This window comes from Sander vitreus, chromosome 19, assembly GCF_031162955.1.
Source record: "Sander vitreus isolate 19-12246 chromosome 19, sanVit1, whole genome shotgun sequence".
In the NCBI taxonomy this organism is placed as follows: Eukaryota; Metazoa; Chordata; class Actinopteri; order Perciformes; family Percidae; genus Sander; species Sander vitreus.
In genome coordinates, this window is record NC_135873.1 from 16,216,274 (window position 1) to 16,233,898 (window position 17,625).

General features: G+C 39.5%; 3 protein-coding genes across 4 annotated transcripts; all 3 read left to right on the plus strand.

The window, feature by feature from the left end:
• The first annotated feature begins 1,946 nt into the window (after positions 1-1,946).
• LOC144534264 (uncharacterized) lies at positions 1,947-6,227 on the plus strand. Of its 2 annotated transcripts, XM_078276097.1 has the most exons (5): positions 1,947-2,043; positions 2,747-2,855; positions 4,293-4,658; positions 4,735-4,845; positions 5,275-6,227. In XM_078276097.1, exons 2-5 carry the CDS (start codon positions 2,765-2,767, stop codon positions 5,349-5,351), a joined length of 645 nt encoding a protein of 214 aa, XP_078132223.1. In that variant the 5' UTR covers positions 1,947-2,043; positions 2,747-2,764; the 3' UTR covers positions 5,352-6,227. The 2 variants fall into 2 exon arrangements, with proteins under 2 accessions (XP_078132223.1, XP_078132224.1); XM_078276098.1 differs by lacking the exon at positions 4,735-4,845.
• Positions 6,228-8,449: 2,222 nt separating this feature from the next.
• On the plus strand, positions 8,450-13,136 carry LOC144534460 (uncharacterized). The gene is made up of 5 exons (XM_078276392.1): positions 8,450-8,577; positions 9,304-9,669; positions 9,911-10,015; positions 10,796-10,899; positions 12,895-13,136. The coding sequence occupies exons 1-5, from the start codon at positions 8,520-8,522 to the stop codon at positions 12,958-12,960; spliced, it is 699 nt and encodes a 232-aa protein (XP_078132518.1). The 5' UTR covers positions 8,450-8,519; the 3' UTR covers positions 12,961-13,136.
• Positions 13,137-16,243: 3,107 nt separating this feature from the next.
• Positions 16,244-17,276, plus strand: LOC144534300 (protein S100-P-like). The gene is made up of 2 exons (XM_078276150.1): positions 16,244-16,472; positions 17,054-17,276. The coding sequence occupies exons 1-2, from the start codon at positions 16,335-16,337 to the stop codon at positions 17,192-17,194; spliced, it is 279 nt and encodes a 92-aa protein (XP_078132276.1). The 5' UTR covers positions 16,244-16,334; the 3' UTR covers positions 17,195-17,276.
• The last annotated feature ends 349 nt before the right edge of the window (positions 17,277-17,625 follow it).

Consider the following 17,625-nt stretch of genomic DNA (forward strand, 5'->3'; position numbering starts at 1 on the left):
CTGTCAGGGCACGCCCTCATACTCTGCTTCTGACTGGCTAGTAGTCCTTACCTAGCTACTGTCAGGGCACGCCCTCATACTCTGCTTCTGACTGGCTAGTAGTCCTTACCTAGGTACTGTCAGGGCACGCCCTCATACTCTGCTTCTGACTGGCTAGTAGTCCCAACCTAGGTACTGTCAGGGCACGCCCTCATACTCTGCTTCTGACTGGCTAGTAGTCCTTACCTAGGTACTGTGCATGTGTGACTCCCAACAAAGATGGAACAGCAGTGAGATGTCTCACTCTGTAGCTAAAACAGAGAGCTCAACACACAGGGTGAAAAGAGGAGCTGCAGCAATGTGCAGTACAACAGAAATATGATGTTTTTTGAAAATTAAACCACATAAACCTATTCTGGTACAACCTCTAAATACAATTATGAACCTGAAAATGAGTATAATATGAGCACTTTAAGGTACAAAACATCAAGAAGGAAAAGCAGATTATGCAGCTGGAAAATCGGGTGGCTGATCTGGAACAATATACCAGAATAAATGACATCATAGTCACCGGTTTAGAGATCAAACACTGATCATATGCCTGGGCGCCGACAACGCTGAACGGTGGGGAGATGAGCGAGCAGGACGCTACATCGGTGGAGCAACAGGTGACGGCATCCCAAGGGGATAGAGTTGGACAGGGGCTACATTGAGGCCTGTTACACTCCCAGGGCAGCAGTTTTCAGATTACATTATGTGCTTACATAATTGCAAAAGGATTCTCCAATGTTTTCTCAGTTAGCCTTTTAAAATGAGATCAGATTAGTAAACAGAATGGGCCTTTGGAACAGTGGATGAATGGTTGCTGATAATGGGCAATGTAGATACTGCATTAAAGATCAGCCACTTCTTTCTACAACAGTTGAGAACCCTTTTGCAATTATGTAAGCACATAATGGAATCTGAAAACTGCTGCCCTGGTTAAAAAAAAAACAATGCAACTGATCTCAGCTGGTATTCTGTCTATAATGGAGTGGAATGGAAATTTCTAAGTGACCCCAAACTTTTGACCGGTAGCGTATATATATATTTTATTTTTGTTTGAAATAAAAATAAATGAAATGAAAAAAGTTATATACAGATTGTTTCGGGGAAGCAAACAAATCATGTAATATGATGATGCCATTTCTATTCATCCGCACCTTATCCCATCCATATATCTGTATATATTTTTTACATATCTGTACTGTATATAATAAGGGTGTTTATAGTGTACATATCATATTTTTACTCTTATATATTTTTTTCTTATAATACTTTTTGTATATTTTTCCTGTGTATATTTAATGTGTGTGATGTTTTTTAAACTGCTGTAACAAGGGAATATCCCCAGTGTGGGATCAATAAAGTCTATCTTATCTTATCTTAATAATAATAATAATAAGTAGGCTAAGTCATTGCTGCGACACAGCAATCACACTAAATAAGAGTCTGTGCAAGCTAATTGGATGCTGACTGGAGTCAGTACACCAAACTCTGACTTACTCTGACTCTACAACAGCTGAAAGACCCAAAGTAGAACTGTGTCTGTGAGTTAGCATTGCTAGAATGGTTTGTTCATCTGTTAACTGCATGTTACAAACCAGAAGACCTCTGGGCTGCAGAAGGGCTGTGTCATTTCCGAATGTGCATTTAGCATTTTGTGGTTGAGGGTCTTCCTGTTTTTCTCTCATCTTGGTGACAGTCCAAAGAAGTGCACTTGCCCATTTCTGATCAGTAGACCTTATAGCAAAATGCCACATAAAGCAGGGCTGACTGTGCCATGCAAACTGTTGTCTCTGTCCAGAGATTGCTGGTTTAATTTCCCCATTGCAGTGCCCTGTACCACTTAACTGCCCCCTGTGGAAGGGCATACAATATATGCGATATGGGGGTCCCTACTCGGTCTCTCTTTCAGCTAAGGGGTCCCTGGCCCTGAGTGAGGAAGGTGTGAGCGAGCAAACGTATCCTGTCAGTGAGTGGAGGATTATTCCCTTTGAGACAAAACTCAGATAGACAGATGAGGTAATATGATCAATGACACAGAAATGATTATATATTTTTTTATATATGTATTGCAACCAGGGATCGACCGATACTGGTCATTCAGTTAGTAGTTAATGAAACCGATAACCGATATTTGGAACCGATATGCATATACAGTGAAAATGAAAATCTTTAAGTCAAAATTAAGATTTTGGAATGTTACAAACTCCAACACAAAACTTTGTTTAAATGCTTTAAGCAATCATTTCATAAATGAGAAACTTTCAATATAACACCCAGTAACAGATAGTCAGATAGGGCCGATAATCTGTCTATCCCTAATTGCAACATGTATAGTGTAATTATAGTTATATTATAGTGTAAATGAATCTGCATGGAGTGAACGTCAGCAATCTCTGGCGTCGTCATAGAGTCCATGTCTGTCAATGTATTCTGTACTGATGGAACCCTCCCCGCCCCCCTCGCCCTTCTTATATAGTTTGATGAACTACATGCATTTGTTATATTTATATATATTCATAGCTGAGTAAAAAACATAAGGGACTGGGCCAGAGTTCAAATGAGGGCTGAATTTGGAGTCACAGCTGATGCTAAAGGTGTCCGTTCAAAACTAAACAGTCCTAAAATTTGAGCAACAATACAACCCGTTAACTGCCTTTTTATTTTATATTTCTTTTATTAAAAAGATGTTTTTTTTTTTTCTTGACATATGTCTGTACAGCATTATACATAAAAGGACATGTGCTCTAAAGCGGTGTGTCTCAGTATAAGGATGAAGCTTCTACTGAGCAGTCTGTTCCTCGCCTCTCTCCGGGCCCGCTCATCTCGCAGTAAGTAATAATACACCGGGTCTGCAACCAGCTCACAATTAGCTTTTATATTGCAGTTTCCTAGTGTTGTAATGTAACAAAGTTGTAATGTACTTTTCACCCAGTTCGGGAAACTTTCAGGGAATGTTTCCGTACGTTGGAGTACAAAAAAATGTTTCTGTCTCTCTCTTTGTCGATGTCAGACTTTGAATTTAATGTTTAAGAAGGACGTGGAAACCCTGAATATTATGCTTCGCTAAGAAGCCACAATAAAGCTCATAATCAAAGTATTTTATTTTTATTTTACGTTTCCTTCTAATAATTAAGTACATCTAATATCATAAAACGACTTTTCAGTAAATATCAGATACTTTAAGACTTCTACTCAAGTAGTGTTCTAAAAGGTGACTTTAACTTCTACCAAAGTCATTTTCTGGTAAGCTACTTTTAGTATTTAGTATATGAGTATTGCTTTCAAGTACTTTATACAAGACGGCAGTATGGAATGCTTACTTAGTGAATCATTACATTTGAGCAAAACATGCTAATGGTCGTTCAGAATGATAAAATATATGATAAAGTCACTATATTGAAGCAACTGTGTATGTGGAGGTGTGGGGCAACACGTATATGACTAATATAATATTTAATGTAACTCTACACACAAGGACAATAAGTAATGGTCAAAACTATGGCAACACATTTCTTATGATGATCAATCAATCAATCAATCAATCAATCAATCAATTTTGATGTCACTGAAAGTACAAAGTACTATTCCAGTGAAAACATTAGCTCATTCATCATAAAGCAGAATGTGCTAGTCAGATTGGCACACAGAGAAAGAGTCACCCGATTAAATGGCACCCACATTCTTATTATTATTATAATTATATTATATGATGTTGATTCTGGCCCAGTGTTAAAGCGCTTCAACTGATCAAGCAAATGAACACCAGGTTACCAAATGTATTTTACTTTCTTTGTAGTAAGTTAATTATCCTTTCTGTTTGTAGAAAACACACTGATGAATGTGTAAAAAGAAATGGAAATTGGCAAAAAAAACAAAAACTGACCACTCTTTCTTTATTTTTGATGCTGCCTAATTGCTCATGTCTTATACTGCACTGTGACTTTGATTTTGGTATTCTATCTTTTTTTATATCTTGTTGCTGAAAATGTGTGCTTTACAAATAAAGCTGCCCCGCCTCGCCTTGCCTTTATTGTTGGTGTGGCATTACCACTTTACTTGGATGTTGACTAGCGCAAAAATCTGGTTAAATTGCTATGATCTAGTATTTTGAATGATGTCTATGTAGTGCATATCCTCTCATTCTTTGAAAAGGGCCCCAAAACTCACTACTCGCTACATTTCCTTTCTGCTTTAGCTTCTGAAATGATGTAAGGTTGTGTGATGAACTACCAAATGATGTATCCCTCTGTCTCTTCATACTGTAGGTGTTTCATCAGACACACTTGTTGTTACCCAGACTCCTGATGTCTCTGTCACGGTGGGGGGGGCAGTCAACATCACCTGCTGCTGGACACACCAGCTTGGACAAGTGCGAGTAAATTGGCTGAAGAATCATGAAAATGAGACAATTCAGACTGAAATTTTCTTACGGACGAATCTCTCTCAAGGATCTCTGCAAAAGGAAACATCTAACTGCTCACACTTGATCTTTACGAATGTCACAAGAGAGGATTCTGGGAGATACATCTGCAAGGTGGTTATGGAGATACCATCTTTAAATGTGGTTTTTGGAGATGGCACGGTCATCACAGTTAGATATAACACCTCCACAAAGAACAGCACAGCAGAAGGTAGGTGACGGCTGCCCTCAAAACATATGTAGTGTAGGCATAGTCTGAGCATGTTGCCTCTGTGGTTATATTTCAGGTTCTCAGAGGGAGGAAGTGTTCATTTATATCTACAGGTGCCTGCCCATCATTTTCCTCGTCATATGCTTCCTCTTCTTCTACATTTTAGTGACTAAGGCTCACACACCAGGTACAACATCACTGTCACTTCGTTATAGAGCTGCAAAGATGAACCGATTAATCGATTAGTTGTCAACTATTGAATTAACCGCCAAATGTTTGGATAATCGATTAACCGATATGAGTCATGTGAATTCTCTGATTCCAGCTTGTTAAATGTGAATATGTTCTAGTCTCTTCTCTCCTCTGTGACGGTAAACTGAACATCTTTGAGTTGTGGACTAAACAAGACATTTGAGGACGTCATCTTGGGCTTTTGGGAAACACTGATCCACATTTTTGGCCATTTTCTGACAACTAATCGGTTAATAGAGAAAATAATCGACAGATAAATCAACAATGAAAATAATCATTAGCTGCAGCCCTATTCCAAGTGTCTAGATCATATATGTCACATTACTGTACACTATGACTTATTGTTGGTGCATTCATGTTTCAGCTGCTGCTGGAGATAAAGTCACAGGAGAAAACCGAGAAGAAGAGGAGATGGATGAGATAAATATTGAAGCAGAGTGAAGTGAGTGATAAGACAGGAGGATTTGCATTGTCTCGACTAGGACACCGACAGCGTGTCACCCTGTATGAGTGGCTGATGTTTAGGATAAAACATTTAGATGGATGTATAAACTATTGTATACATCTGCACTGCAGGGGGAGCCAGACGTTCCATTTATACAGCAACTATACGCACTTTTTTCTTTCCAAGCTATTTGATAATAGAATGCCTAAAGATCTGTACATCATTTGGGAAAAACATGATTGCCAAGGAAAGAAATCATCCTGTAGAGCCTACATCATTTTTTCATCTCCAACTGTCTTCATGATTTTGTAAGCAGAACACAACACATGTTGAGATTGACTCATTTTCACTTCTGACACCTAAAAAGAGGAAACTTCCTTTTTAAATATAAACCTTTTTTGAAGTAGAGTTCACAGAGTGAATGTGCGATATATTTTCCCAGTAATAGAACTTTTGCTCCATTGATTGACACAAAGTTGAAGTTATTTTAAAACCTAAAAGAAGCCCTTTAATTACCACTGTGTTCTTAAACTCATGTCATTGAAACAACGTGAAAACAATTACAGGACAACTATCATTTTCATCCTAATTTAAAAACAAACAGGATTTACTGTATCAATGCTGCACTTCAGTAATGCATGGGACAAGTATTCAGATCGTACTAATACTAATACCACACTGTAAAATATACTCTGTTACAAGTAAAAGTCCTGCATTGAAAATGTAGTTTAAGTAAAAGTATGTAAGTATCATCAGGAAAAATGTACTTAAAGTAGGCCTACTCAATGCAGAAAAATCCTCCCATTGTAGAAAGTGTAAAGGATCCAAACAGTTGTGTGTTTAATGGTCTTAGTCATTCCAGCTGGACTTGTAGGCTGTTTCATTTATAATAAAACATCAGATTTTATAAACTACGTGTGTTTTGTGTGCAAAAATCTTAATGTGTCAGTAACTAGTAACTAAAGCTGTCAGATGAATGTAGTGGAGTAAAAAGTACAATATTTCTCTCTGAAATGTAGCGGAGTAGAAGTAGAAAGTGGCGTGAAAAGAAAAGACTCAAGTAAAGTACAAGTAGCACATTTGTACTTAAGTACAGTACTTGGGTAAATGTACTTAGTTACATTCCACCACTTGTAAGACGTAAGCTAGAGCCCTTCTGTGAAGGATCTGATACAAAGTTGAGACTCTGGGGACTCCTAGTGCTAGTTCTATAGAATACACTCTGCCATTTCTAACCTCCCTGGACCCTTCCATGGAGCTGACCCCTGGACACAGATTTACTATAAGGAAAAACAGGTAAACGGCATCAATTTCCACCAGGATCACCTCCATGTCCTACAAACCCAAATGGTAATGCACTAACTATAAAGAAAGTTAAACATATCAGGTAAACTTAGGACTATGTTCAGGGATAGAAAATGGAGTCAGGCTACCATTTCTGAAACCTGATAGATAGAACACAGGTCTAGGCCAAGACACCCTCACCATCATTCTAATTTCAATGGCTCTGGAACAGCCTCCCGTTTCGCATTAAGTCATGTTCCACAATTAAAAAAAATGTTATCCAAATTTAAAGACTTACCTTTTTTGTCTGTCCTTCAGTTCAGTCTGAGGCTGAGGTTAAAAACGTTTAACTGTGTCGGGCTTGGGTCGGGCTCGGACATAAATATCTTAATGCCTGTCGGCTCGGGGCGGGTTCGGTTATCGCTCTGTCGGACGCGGGCCTGGCTCGGACAGAAAAATGCGGCCCGATCCGCACTCTAATGCGAACTAACCCCCAACCATCTTGTCGGTGATTGGCTATAACATGGTTTGTTGTATTTTGGTGCACAGCCTGTGCCTTTAGTGTTTGTTTGATGTTTACGAACCAGGCTTTTTCACAGTGTGTTCAGGGGGCAGGCAGCTAGCGGATCAAGGAGAGATGCCTACCATTTGAGACAAAAATGAAATTGTGCTGAAACCATGCAGGAACTCACGGTGCACCTTTAATGAGCTGTTGATTTTACTCCTCTCCTATCTTCCTATTTCTTTACTTGACTTTGGTTTTATCATGTTAGTTGTTTTATATCACATTTTGATTTACATAACAGTTTTTGTTTCCGATCGCCAAACAACAGTGGTCACAACTGGAGCCACATGTGCAAAACTCTAACCACAGCAGTCTGCACAGCAGCAGGTCATGTGGACCAAAGTAGTTTGTTTTTCAAAACTCTACACACTCACAGTATACCATGGCGTTAACCACAACCTGCACAACACTGTGGACCTACAGCACTTTGTTCAAATGCTAACACACTGCTGTCCAAACGGTTAGCAACAGTTATACAGTGAACCGATAAAAGAGCAAAGACATCAATATGTCCAGGTAAGATGTTTGAGGTTACATACACATCTATAAACTAGCTTTACGACAGTAAAACTGGGCACTTGCAGAAAGTAATGGAGGTGGAAGCAATGGAAACACCACAGTCATTTGTATTTATGTAGAGATGATGCAGGCATGGCAAGAGAGGACATCCAATGTGATGATCAAGACGTGTGGCCTGATGCTGGAGGGAGGCAGGATTAGCCCCACTATTCTTTGTTACTATTACACAACGTGCCTTTAGTATTGTGTAGATATACATCTATTGAAGCAAACTGCTCATTTCCATTCCCTCTTGTTTACATCAAAAAACTGGTTATGCTATGAAATACAAAACAAATTCAGGTGAAAGCTTTTCCATGGAAATATGGATTTGTGTGAAGTCACTCAAATTGTGGGTGTTTGATGCTAGTGTTTTTACTCTAGTGTGTGTCTAGTCTGAGTGACAGTGTGTGTTGTCTCAGTGAGGATTGTTCGTAGTGTTTGGCTGTTTAGCTGTGTTTTGGTTTTAGGATTGAATTTAGCAGGTGATGTGAAGTGTTTAGCTCAGGTGACTGTTGGTGATGCAGACTGTGGTTAGCGTTATGCACATGTGGCTTCAGTTGGGCCCACTGTCGGAAAAACAAAGCATACAGAAGCTGCCTTTTATCTGAAGCAGGAAGGAACAAAAGCTGTGTGTGTGTGTGTGTGTGTGTGTGTGTGTGTGTGTGTGTGTGTTCGTGCGTGTGCACGTATGAATGACTTAGAGAAGCTGTGAAGAGATGAGTGTCTGTTATCAGTGGAGAAGCTGTGTGTGAAGATGAAGCTCCTACTCAGCAGTCTGCTACTCGCCTCTCTCTGTGCCCTCTCGTCTTGGAGTGAGTAAAAACACGATTAACTTAACCTTTAACATCGCATCCGTTTCACGGACACATGCAATGGTTGAAATGCCAGCTCAAAATATCAAAACTATGACTTTTGGTTTTTCCTATTACTGTATGTATTGATCATGTCTATGATCAAAACAAGTAACATAAATGCAGATAGAATTCTCGGCTGTATTATCTTGTTCCTCTCGATACCGTATGGGTGCTCAGAGTAAATGCTACGTATACAGGACCGACTACAATCACCAGATCTTGATGTTAAATAAGTGATGTGGTTGGTTTTGATTTTTCATTGGTATGGCTAAGGTGATGCCCAAAACGGCTTAGGTGCTGCGCCTAAGCCTTATAATAGTAGGAAAAACCCTGGTGTATGCTAACATTAGCATTTGGAATGTCTTTGTCTTTTGGAATAATATATGTTACGGTTTAAATCGTTCACACTGATAAATGTGAAATGAGAAATAGAAATCAGTTACAAAAAGGGACCACTCTTTCTTTACTGTCAGTGTGGCATCACCTCTTTATTTGGTTGTTGACTTGAGTTCCATCACTCTGATCTATTTTGAATGATGTCTATGTAGCACATATCCTCTGATTTAGATGAAAAGCGCCAAAAAATGTAATACTCCATTTCCTTTCTGCTTTAGCTTCTGAAATGATGTAAGGTTGTGTGATGAACTACCAAATGATGTATCCCTCTGTCTCTTCATACTGTAGGTGTTTCATCAGACACACTTGTTGTTACCCAGACTCCTGATGTCTCTGTCACGGTGGGGGGGGCAGTCAACATCACCTGCTGCTGGACACACCAGCTTGGACAAGTGCGAGTAAATTGGCTGAAGAATCATGAAAATGAGACAATTCAGACTGAAATTTTCAAACGGACGAATCCCTCTCAAGGATCTCTGCAAAAGGAAACATCTAACTGCTCACACTTGATCTTTACGAATGTCACAAGAGAGGATTCTGGGAGATACATCTGCAAGGTGGTTATGGAGATACCATCTTTAAATGTGGTTTTTGGAAATGGCACGGTCATCACAGTTAGATATAACACCTCCACAAAGAACAGCACAGCAGAAGGTAGGTGACTAGCTGGACAGTATTGTATTAAGGGTTTAACTAATAGCTTGGTTTGCCGATGGCTGGGACTAACAACGTTGTGTATTCAGAATGGGATCTGGTCTGTTCAGAAAACGCATCTCTTTCGAAATCCTTTCTAACATGCACTGCACACAAATCACATTTTCTGTTAAAAAAAGAAATCCTGTTAATTGCCATCGTAATATTTGTATTTCATGTTGTCCACAACATGGACACCCAGGTCCCACCAATGGTCTACCGCTCCCCGTGCTCATTACCCTGGCTGTGGTGGCTCCACTGCTCCTCATCACTCTCGCGTGTTACTGCACTCGGCGTAGGATACAAGGTACAAAGGAAGACGTATTATTAACCATATTATTCAAGCGTCAGAAACTCAATTGATGCATTGTCCCAAATTTAGCATATTTGTATATATTTACCTACCTCCAGTGGTATCTTCTTTTTGCTCAATTTGACACGGAGTCTTCTGCCTCTGTTTAAATAATTTAGTGGGTGATGTGCACAGCGTTGAAAAATGACATTTTAAAATGAACAGCATTTATGTTATGTAATGTAATTCATATGATGGATTTAGTTCTAGACGACACAATTGATACAAGATGAAATCATAAGCAACAGAGTGTTTTAGGCACTGTCTACACGTTTACAGATATCTTAAAAAAGAAGCTATTTTTCTCATTTGTTTTCACATTTTGGCCTCAAGTCCACATGCAAACTGAGACACTACAACAACTTTTGAAAATAGCTGCAAAGGTGCAGATTTTTTAAAAACTCTCGTTACTGAGGGTGAGAATATAGGGTTTCAGGAGAAATGGTAGGAATGGTTTCCTGCCACAGTCCAAACACAATGGGATACATCCATAGGCTTTAAGCCCCCCCATTACTGTGACCACAGATAAGTTGGAATAGAAAATGGAAGGTAGTATGGCATGTAAGTAGTAGTAGTCGTAGTAGTAGTAGTAGTATTGTGGTTGTAGTAACAGAAGTACTAGAGCAACTTGTAGCAGAAGTGAACAGTGGTAAAGACAACAGCAATTTAATTTTGTACAACAAGCCTATTAATCGTGAGTGTGTGTATGTGTGTGTGTGTGTGTGTGGCCCACAGGTTCACGAGCAGCCAGGGTGATCTACGAGGTTCCCCACATTGACTCGGAGGAGGTAGAAATGGACAAACACAGCACGGGCTCCTCCAGTGGTTCTTCTCAGTGGGTGAGTCTAATGGCATCAAGTTCTACGCCAAACACTTAAAGGACAAATCCAGCACAAAATGAACCTAGGGGTGCTTCGGTTAACATGTAGGGACCCTCATTATGCTACCGTTGAAGTGTGGTGCTATTTTGAGCCTTGTTAATGGTACAGAAGTAGCGATTTCTTGTTACTTTACCAGTGCCCCGACAACTACATATACATATATATAAGCTAATTAGCGGTTTGCGCTAAAACTGGTCACATTGGATTAGCATGAAAACATATCCCAGAGAACGGTCGACTCGGTACACGTGTTATTAACCCTTAGGGTCATTTTGCGCCAGATTTGTCCTTTGATGATGTGTGTAGAGTAACGTTGCCAAAACTATCGATACCTTGATACTTTTTCAATACCACACGTTTAACCTTCTGTGGTCTAAGGGCATTTTTATTCTCCTTTTAAGGGTATTTGCATATAACCTGATCCCCATGTGTGTTTCATATCAAAATGTTCAAAATATATATATATCAAAAGAGATAATTTGGCCCTAAAGCGGAAATATTTCTCAAATCTCTTGTGAAAACATACCTACACTCCATTGTTCTGGTGCTTGAAATGAGTTTACAAAAGGTCTCGGGTTCCCAAAAGTAGCGTAATGTAAAATAAAAATAGGAAATAAATGTCTAAAATGAAATTTTGTAATATTGCTTTTTGAGTAGGAGTGTTGTCAAACAGCGCTTGGACTCGCCAGTGCGTCTTTTGTCCTCCGAGGTTTAAAACAATATAATTTATGTTAATTAAACATTCAATGTACCAAAGCTATAACAAAAAAAAAACATTATTAAAAATGTGTTGGTATGTGTTTAGTGACTTTTTCTGTAGCACCGTTGAGGTTTTTAATTAAAAAAAAGGCACATCAATATGATTTTATAGACAAAGAAAGCTATATTAAATTACATATCCACTGTTCCACCAAAATTGACAGGTTTGACTACATTTTCAGTCCACGTAGTAGGACAGTGGTTAACAAAGACGAGGCTGGGCATGACAGGTGAGCTGGTGAGGGTGGCAGTTCCAAAGGGAACAAAAACAACAGAAATGTCAGTCAAGTATGGCAAAACGCAACGAGCAAATGACTAACCAGCAGGAGGCAAAAATGCTAGACGGCCGTGTAGCTACCCCTGAGGGGCTAATACTGCAGCGGGAGGAGGTAGGAATCAGTGCCTGAGACTTGCAGGTGGTTGATCGAGCAGGCAGGTAGAAAACAGAATGACCACGCCCAGCCTCTCTCAACGGCACACACAGGCGAGACAACACAGAAAAAAGACAACAAACAGGGAAGAACAAAGATAAGGGCTAAAGCTGCCGATCCTAACAACACATACTTCGTGTCTGCACACCCTTAGATCCCCATGAGTCACATAGGCTGTGGCTGTGGAATGTTGTAATGCAGTGCCCTATATACAATAAAACAGCCTTGCTGAGACTTCTAGTATTTTTCGAGGTTGTGTTTTGCAGCGTTGTGTTAGACTTCATTTTGTTATAAGGTGTTTTTTTTGTAATACTTTTTCCACCCCATTGACATATATGGAGAAGCAATATAATGCAGAGAGGCAACACAGCAATCTACTTGATAAACTGGCATTTCAAATAAAAAAATAAAAAAGTTGAACCTGAGTGCACCTGAATTTTGTTGTCATATCACCTTGCAGCGTTGAAGAAGTTTCTGTTTTCCTATTCTCTCACTTTCGAAATACGATGCCTACGTTTTAAACCTTGACAGCGTCACATAAAAGCAGAAACTTCCATCATTGAGACATTATTAGGAAATATAACTGACATCCTGTGTCTGAGTAATTGTGCCTATTGCCTCACGCCTACTCAGTTGTTTTGTTTTACATATTTGCAAGGGTCCTTTGACACATGCTGATATACTGCTACACAACACTGATATAGTACAGTGTGTCTAACTGTTTTTTTTTGTTTTGTTTTTTTTATCTCTCTGTCTCTCTCAGTGTCAGGTACCAGTGTATGAATCCGTCGATTACTTTGAACATGTCCAGATCAAAGAAAGCGGATGAGGATCTATCTGCTGAGGGGCATTTTCCTCATCTTCCAGTATTTTCTGTCTTCACTTTTCAGCCTGAATATATACACAGTAATGTATCCATTTGCCTTTACCTGACTTATGTAAATGATTCCAGATGAGTGTAAATATTTTATATTTTTCTACAAACTCTATAAAGTCTTATCTGTCTCTGTCGTAAGCGTTCATTTCAATGATGACCAAGTGTGTGTGTGTGTGTGTGTGTGTGTGTGTGTGTGTGTGTGTGTGTGTGTGTGTGTGTGTGTGTGTGTGTGTGTGTGTGCATTTAGACAGGTTTACTTGACGTATCATTGCTTTTGCGTTTGGCTTGAGCATACTACGAGCTAGTCAGTGGTCTGTGTGAGCGGTATTGGTTCTGTAGAAAAGATGCCGGTATCTCTTTAGATCACATAAAGTTTGCTGGGTGGAAACTGTGGTCGCTGCATAATAGGTCATTGGCAGGAAGTGGAAACAGCCCCTGTGACAGTGGAAGTCTTTCTCCCAGGCCTCGTTGTGTGCATTCTCATCACACAAACTGATACAGAGCTTTAGGTTCCAGATAGGCTCCAATGCGAGACTACTGAGCCACCGACTCTTACTGTAAATACATTTAGCTGAGGCAGTGTTTTACTGCTGTATTTTGTGCGTGTGTGTGTGTGTGTGTGTGTGTGTGTGTGTGTGTGTCTGTGTGTGTATTGGTAAAACACTGTTAGTATTATTGAGAGCAGAATTACATTCAAAGTTAGCAGGAGTTGCTAATACCAGACACATGAACAAACTTGTGTGAAAAAAGTGCACACATTGTCATTGTATATATATATATATATATATATATATATATATATATATATATATATATATATATATATATATATATGGTTTTATATACAGTGTGATATGCAGTGTGGGTTATTGCACATTATTTGAATATTGCCCAATAGTGGTATTCATATTCAATGAGTAATATAGTGGACAATGAGAGTAATGATATTTCACAGTATATAGATATTGCACAGTAATGGAATTGCACAGTATTATCAATATTATCAGTAGTATTAAATATTAAATATATATAAAGCGGACCAAACAACATACCGAGACCTCCTTGATGAGGCGGTCTCGGTACGCTTTCAATCTAACTCTGGAGTGGTTCGTTTGTGGTGAGAACGTGATCTAACCTCTCACCACACCATATATACTCCGCAAGTCTGAGCTAATAGGCTCGTTGGGGATGAGCCAGGTCAGCTCAGAATGGATCACCGTCGATCGCCGCCCAATGCATGCTGGTTAGATTTGGGTCCGACTTGATCCCGACTCGCTCTGACGTCATGCACACGTGGGCAATGGTAACCTCGCGAGATCAAGGCGGCCGCAGGTTTGAGAGGCAGGCAGCGCAGTTGCTTTTCACCGACTGCAAGACCCAGGCCGACCCAGGGCATGCTGGGAAACGCCTGGCTCCAGCTGATCTAACAGCTGATTGGTTCAGATTCGACTCAACATGATGACATTTTATATAAACTTTTTTATTGTTTTTTAATTGGAGGGATTTGTCTGATTTAAAGGCTTATTCTGCACAGAACACGTGTTGTGTGGCTGATAGTTTTGTTTAGAAGTCAGAGAGACTAAATCTGTTCAGATTACCGATCATCTACAGCCTGTTTTACATCAGCAACAGATCGCATGTAGAGCATTTTAACAGCTACTCTGTCATAATAAAACCAACTGGAGACTGTGTACAAGCTGATTTATGGGTCTGATAACATTTAATTAAATTGGAATCAGACCTTACAGGATGTGAGTGTTTCTGTGACTTCCTGTTCCGCCTGAAGGCTGCTGGAAACGGCTGGAAACTGTAGCTGAAGCTGTAGCTGAAGCTGTAGCTGAAGCTGTAGCTGCGCAAAGCTAGTTAGCTAGCAACTGTGTATGTAAAATTGTATCTTTGGTATTTTCATGTAGCCTATATGTTATGATTGTTGTATGTGGACCCCCAGGAAGAGTAGTTGCTACATTGTTAGCAGCTAATGGGGATCTGGATAAAGGAATAACTATCAGCCTTGTAGGATATCCTAAGTATATAGAAAATTAGCCCTTTTTGTAACTGAGCACTCCTTACTCTGTAAACATAGTTCTCCCGTCAGATGTCTTCTGACTATCCGGAATAATAAAAGTGTTTGCCTGGGGCAATGTTTATATCAAACATTCCACAGACTTGCATCACTTTGCACTTCTTCTCCTCTGTGCTAGCTTGTATGGTAGGCAGTAACTGGGGCAGTCTGTTTAAATAGGATTTAAACTTTAGTTTTTTGCCCATGCAAATATTTTATCATTCCAGGCAGATAGTAGGCATCTGTGGGATCATAAAAATACCTTTTAACAAACATCATGCTAGTAACCAGTTTTGAAAGAATGCAACTAAACTAAACTAAATATAGGCCTACTTTCTAAAGAACAAAAAGCCTTACCCAAAACTAGTTTCAAACTGACAAAGAGTATTAAAAGCAACAGAAAGGCACTCCTTCACTCATGGGAACAAACCAAACTGCACCTCTTACTGCAAACAAGCTTTATCGTATACCCACTGATGAAAAAGGTGTTACCCACCACACAATGTGACTCTTTCCCATGCGTTCACACTATTTATTTCACTTACAAACATTCACCCTTTGCACATACAAATTCCCAACATCAGTGGGAATACTGAACATTTATTTTGCTATCATGCACATAAATTGGATCTTCAAAAACCTTATTTATTCTGCTCTTATAACACTGCAACATTTTTCTTGTCCTGCCTATGCACCACCTGTCTATACTTTATATATCACTTTACACTTTTCTGCTTTTTTTGCACTTCTGGTTGGACGCAAACTGCATTTCGCTGTCTTTGTACTTGTACTTGCACAATGACTATAAAGTTGAATCTAATCTAATCTAATAAAAACCTAGGGCATGCAGAGACAATGGGTTTAAATGGGTTTCCATATTAGCAAAGTGTCAACCAGCACAGGGTTAATACCTTGCGGTTACTTTGTTTCAAATAAAAAAAAAAACAAATCCCCATAATCTACTGTGGTTCAGTTAATGGAAAGACTTCACCTTGAATCAACATACTATTAAATTACGCCCAAAAAAGGCATGTGAGGTAATATGTACACTGGGCGTTGTGCATTTAAACCTATGTTGACAGTTTGTGGTGGCTCACCCACTTAAGCCAGTACAACCTGTTTTGAGATACTTCCCCAACCCATTTTTCAAAAAGGTATAAAGGTGGCCTTTCTCCCTTTGCCATCACAACACATTCACTGCTCTGTCAATCGGTGTTGGTCTTTTTTTTCCCTTACTGTATCAACCACCTCTCAAGCAGCCACCATGACCCAGCTAGAGACAGCCATGGCCATACTGATGAAGGTCTTTGACCAATATGCTGCTGCCGATGGCAAGGCCGTCTCCCTGAGCAAAGCAGAGGTGAAGACTTTGCTGGAGAAGGAGCTGCCTCAACTAATTAAGGTACCGTATGTACGCCTGTGGGGGGAGGAATATCTGTGCTGAGCGTGAGCAGGGTAGGGACAGCACTGATTTAAAGAGGATCATTTTTTATATGTATCCACTACACGCAAAGCACAAGCTCAGAGCGTAGTTACAAAAGAAGCAGCCAATACCGGAAATGTGTATTTACTTATGGTGTCAGGCCCCAAGTAGGAAAGTTAATTCAACACATCATAATGCCAATTTTGCTGATTTAATAGCTTAATTAATTAATAGCTTAATTAGCTTCTTGGCCGAGAAATGTTTGTGGCTGCAGGTTTGTGAATAGCTTCCAGCCACAACTTTTCAAATCATGACATTTTGCAGCTGCCCAATTTTTGGGTGTTTTGTTGAGAGGCATTTAGCATTTTTTGAGCAGTCCAAAAATTCCCCGTCGCATGCCTCACGTTTAACTTATTACCATTTATGTGCCCAAAGACCCATCTTTGAGCTTGAAAGTCTACTTAATATGTCTGGAAAAAAGAAACTGACCCTTATAATGAAGCATTTTTACAGTATCTAACTATATAAATGTTGTTTTGTGGGTGTGTGTGTGTGTGCAGGCAGCAAAGAACAAAGACGATGTAGACAAGATGATAAAAGGTCTGGATTTCAACGGAGACGCTGAGGTGGACTTTGAGGAATTCGTGGTGCTGGTAGCTGCTGTCACCTGTTCCTGCCACGGCCGCCAAAGCAAGAAGTGAGCAGGGTGAATGGCAGCAACAACGACATACAAACCATGTAGTTACTGCTTTTCTGTGACAGCTCAATAAAAGGATTTACGTACCTGTGCGTGGCTTGTGTACATGTCTTGTGTGACTAATGAAATCAGAAGCAATAGGAAGATACTTTTAGGTCATAAAGGAATTGATCACATCGACCACTACTGCCTTTGGAATGGTAAGAAAACTATAAGATAGATATAACAGAAATGCAAATCATAAACATCTATGGTAATCCATCTTAAAATAAGGCTGGTTTTATTTCCTTAACCCTCCTGTTGTCCTCGGGTCCAATTTGACCCATTTTCAAAAAGTTTCTTCATCAGAAATTTGGGTTTCTTTCAACCAAACAACGTGGCTGGTTCCATACAAAAAAAAGTAAAAATAAATGATCAGTTCACTACTTTCATTGA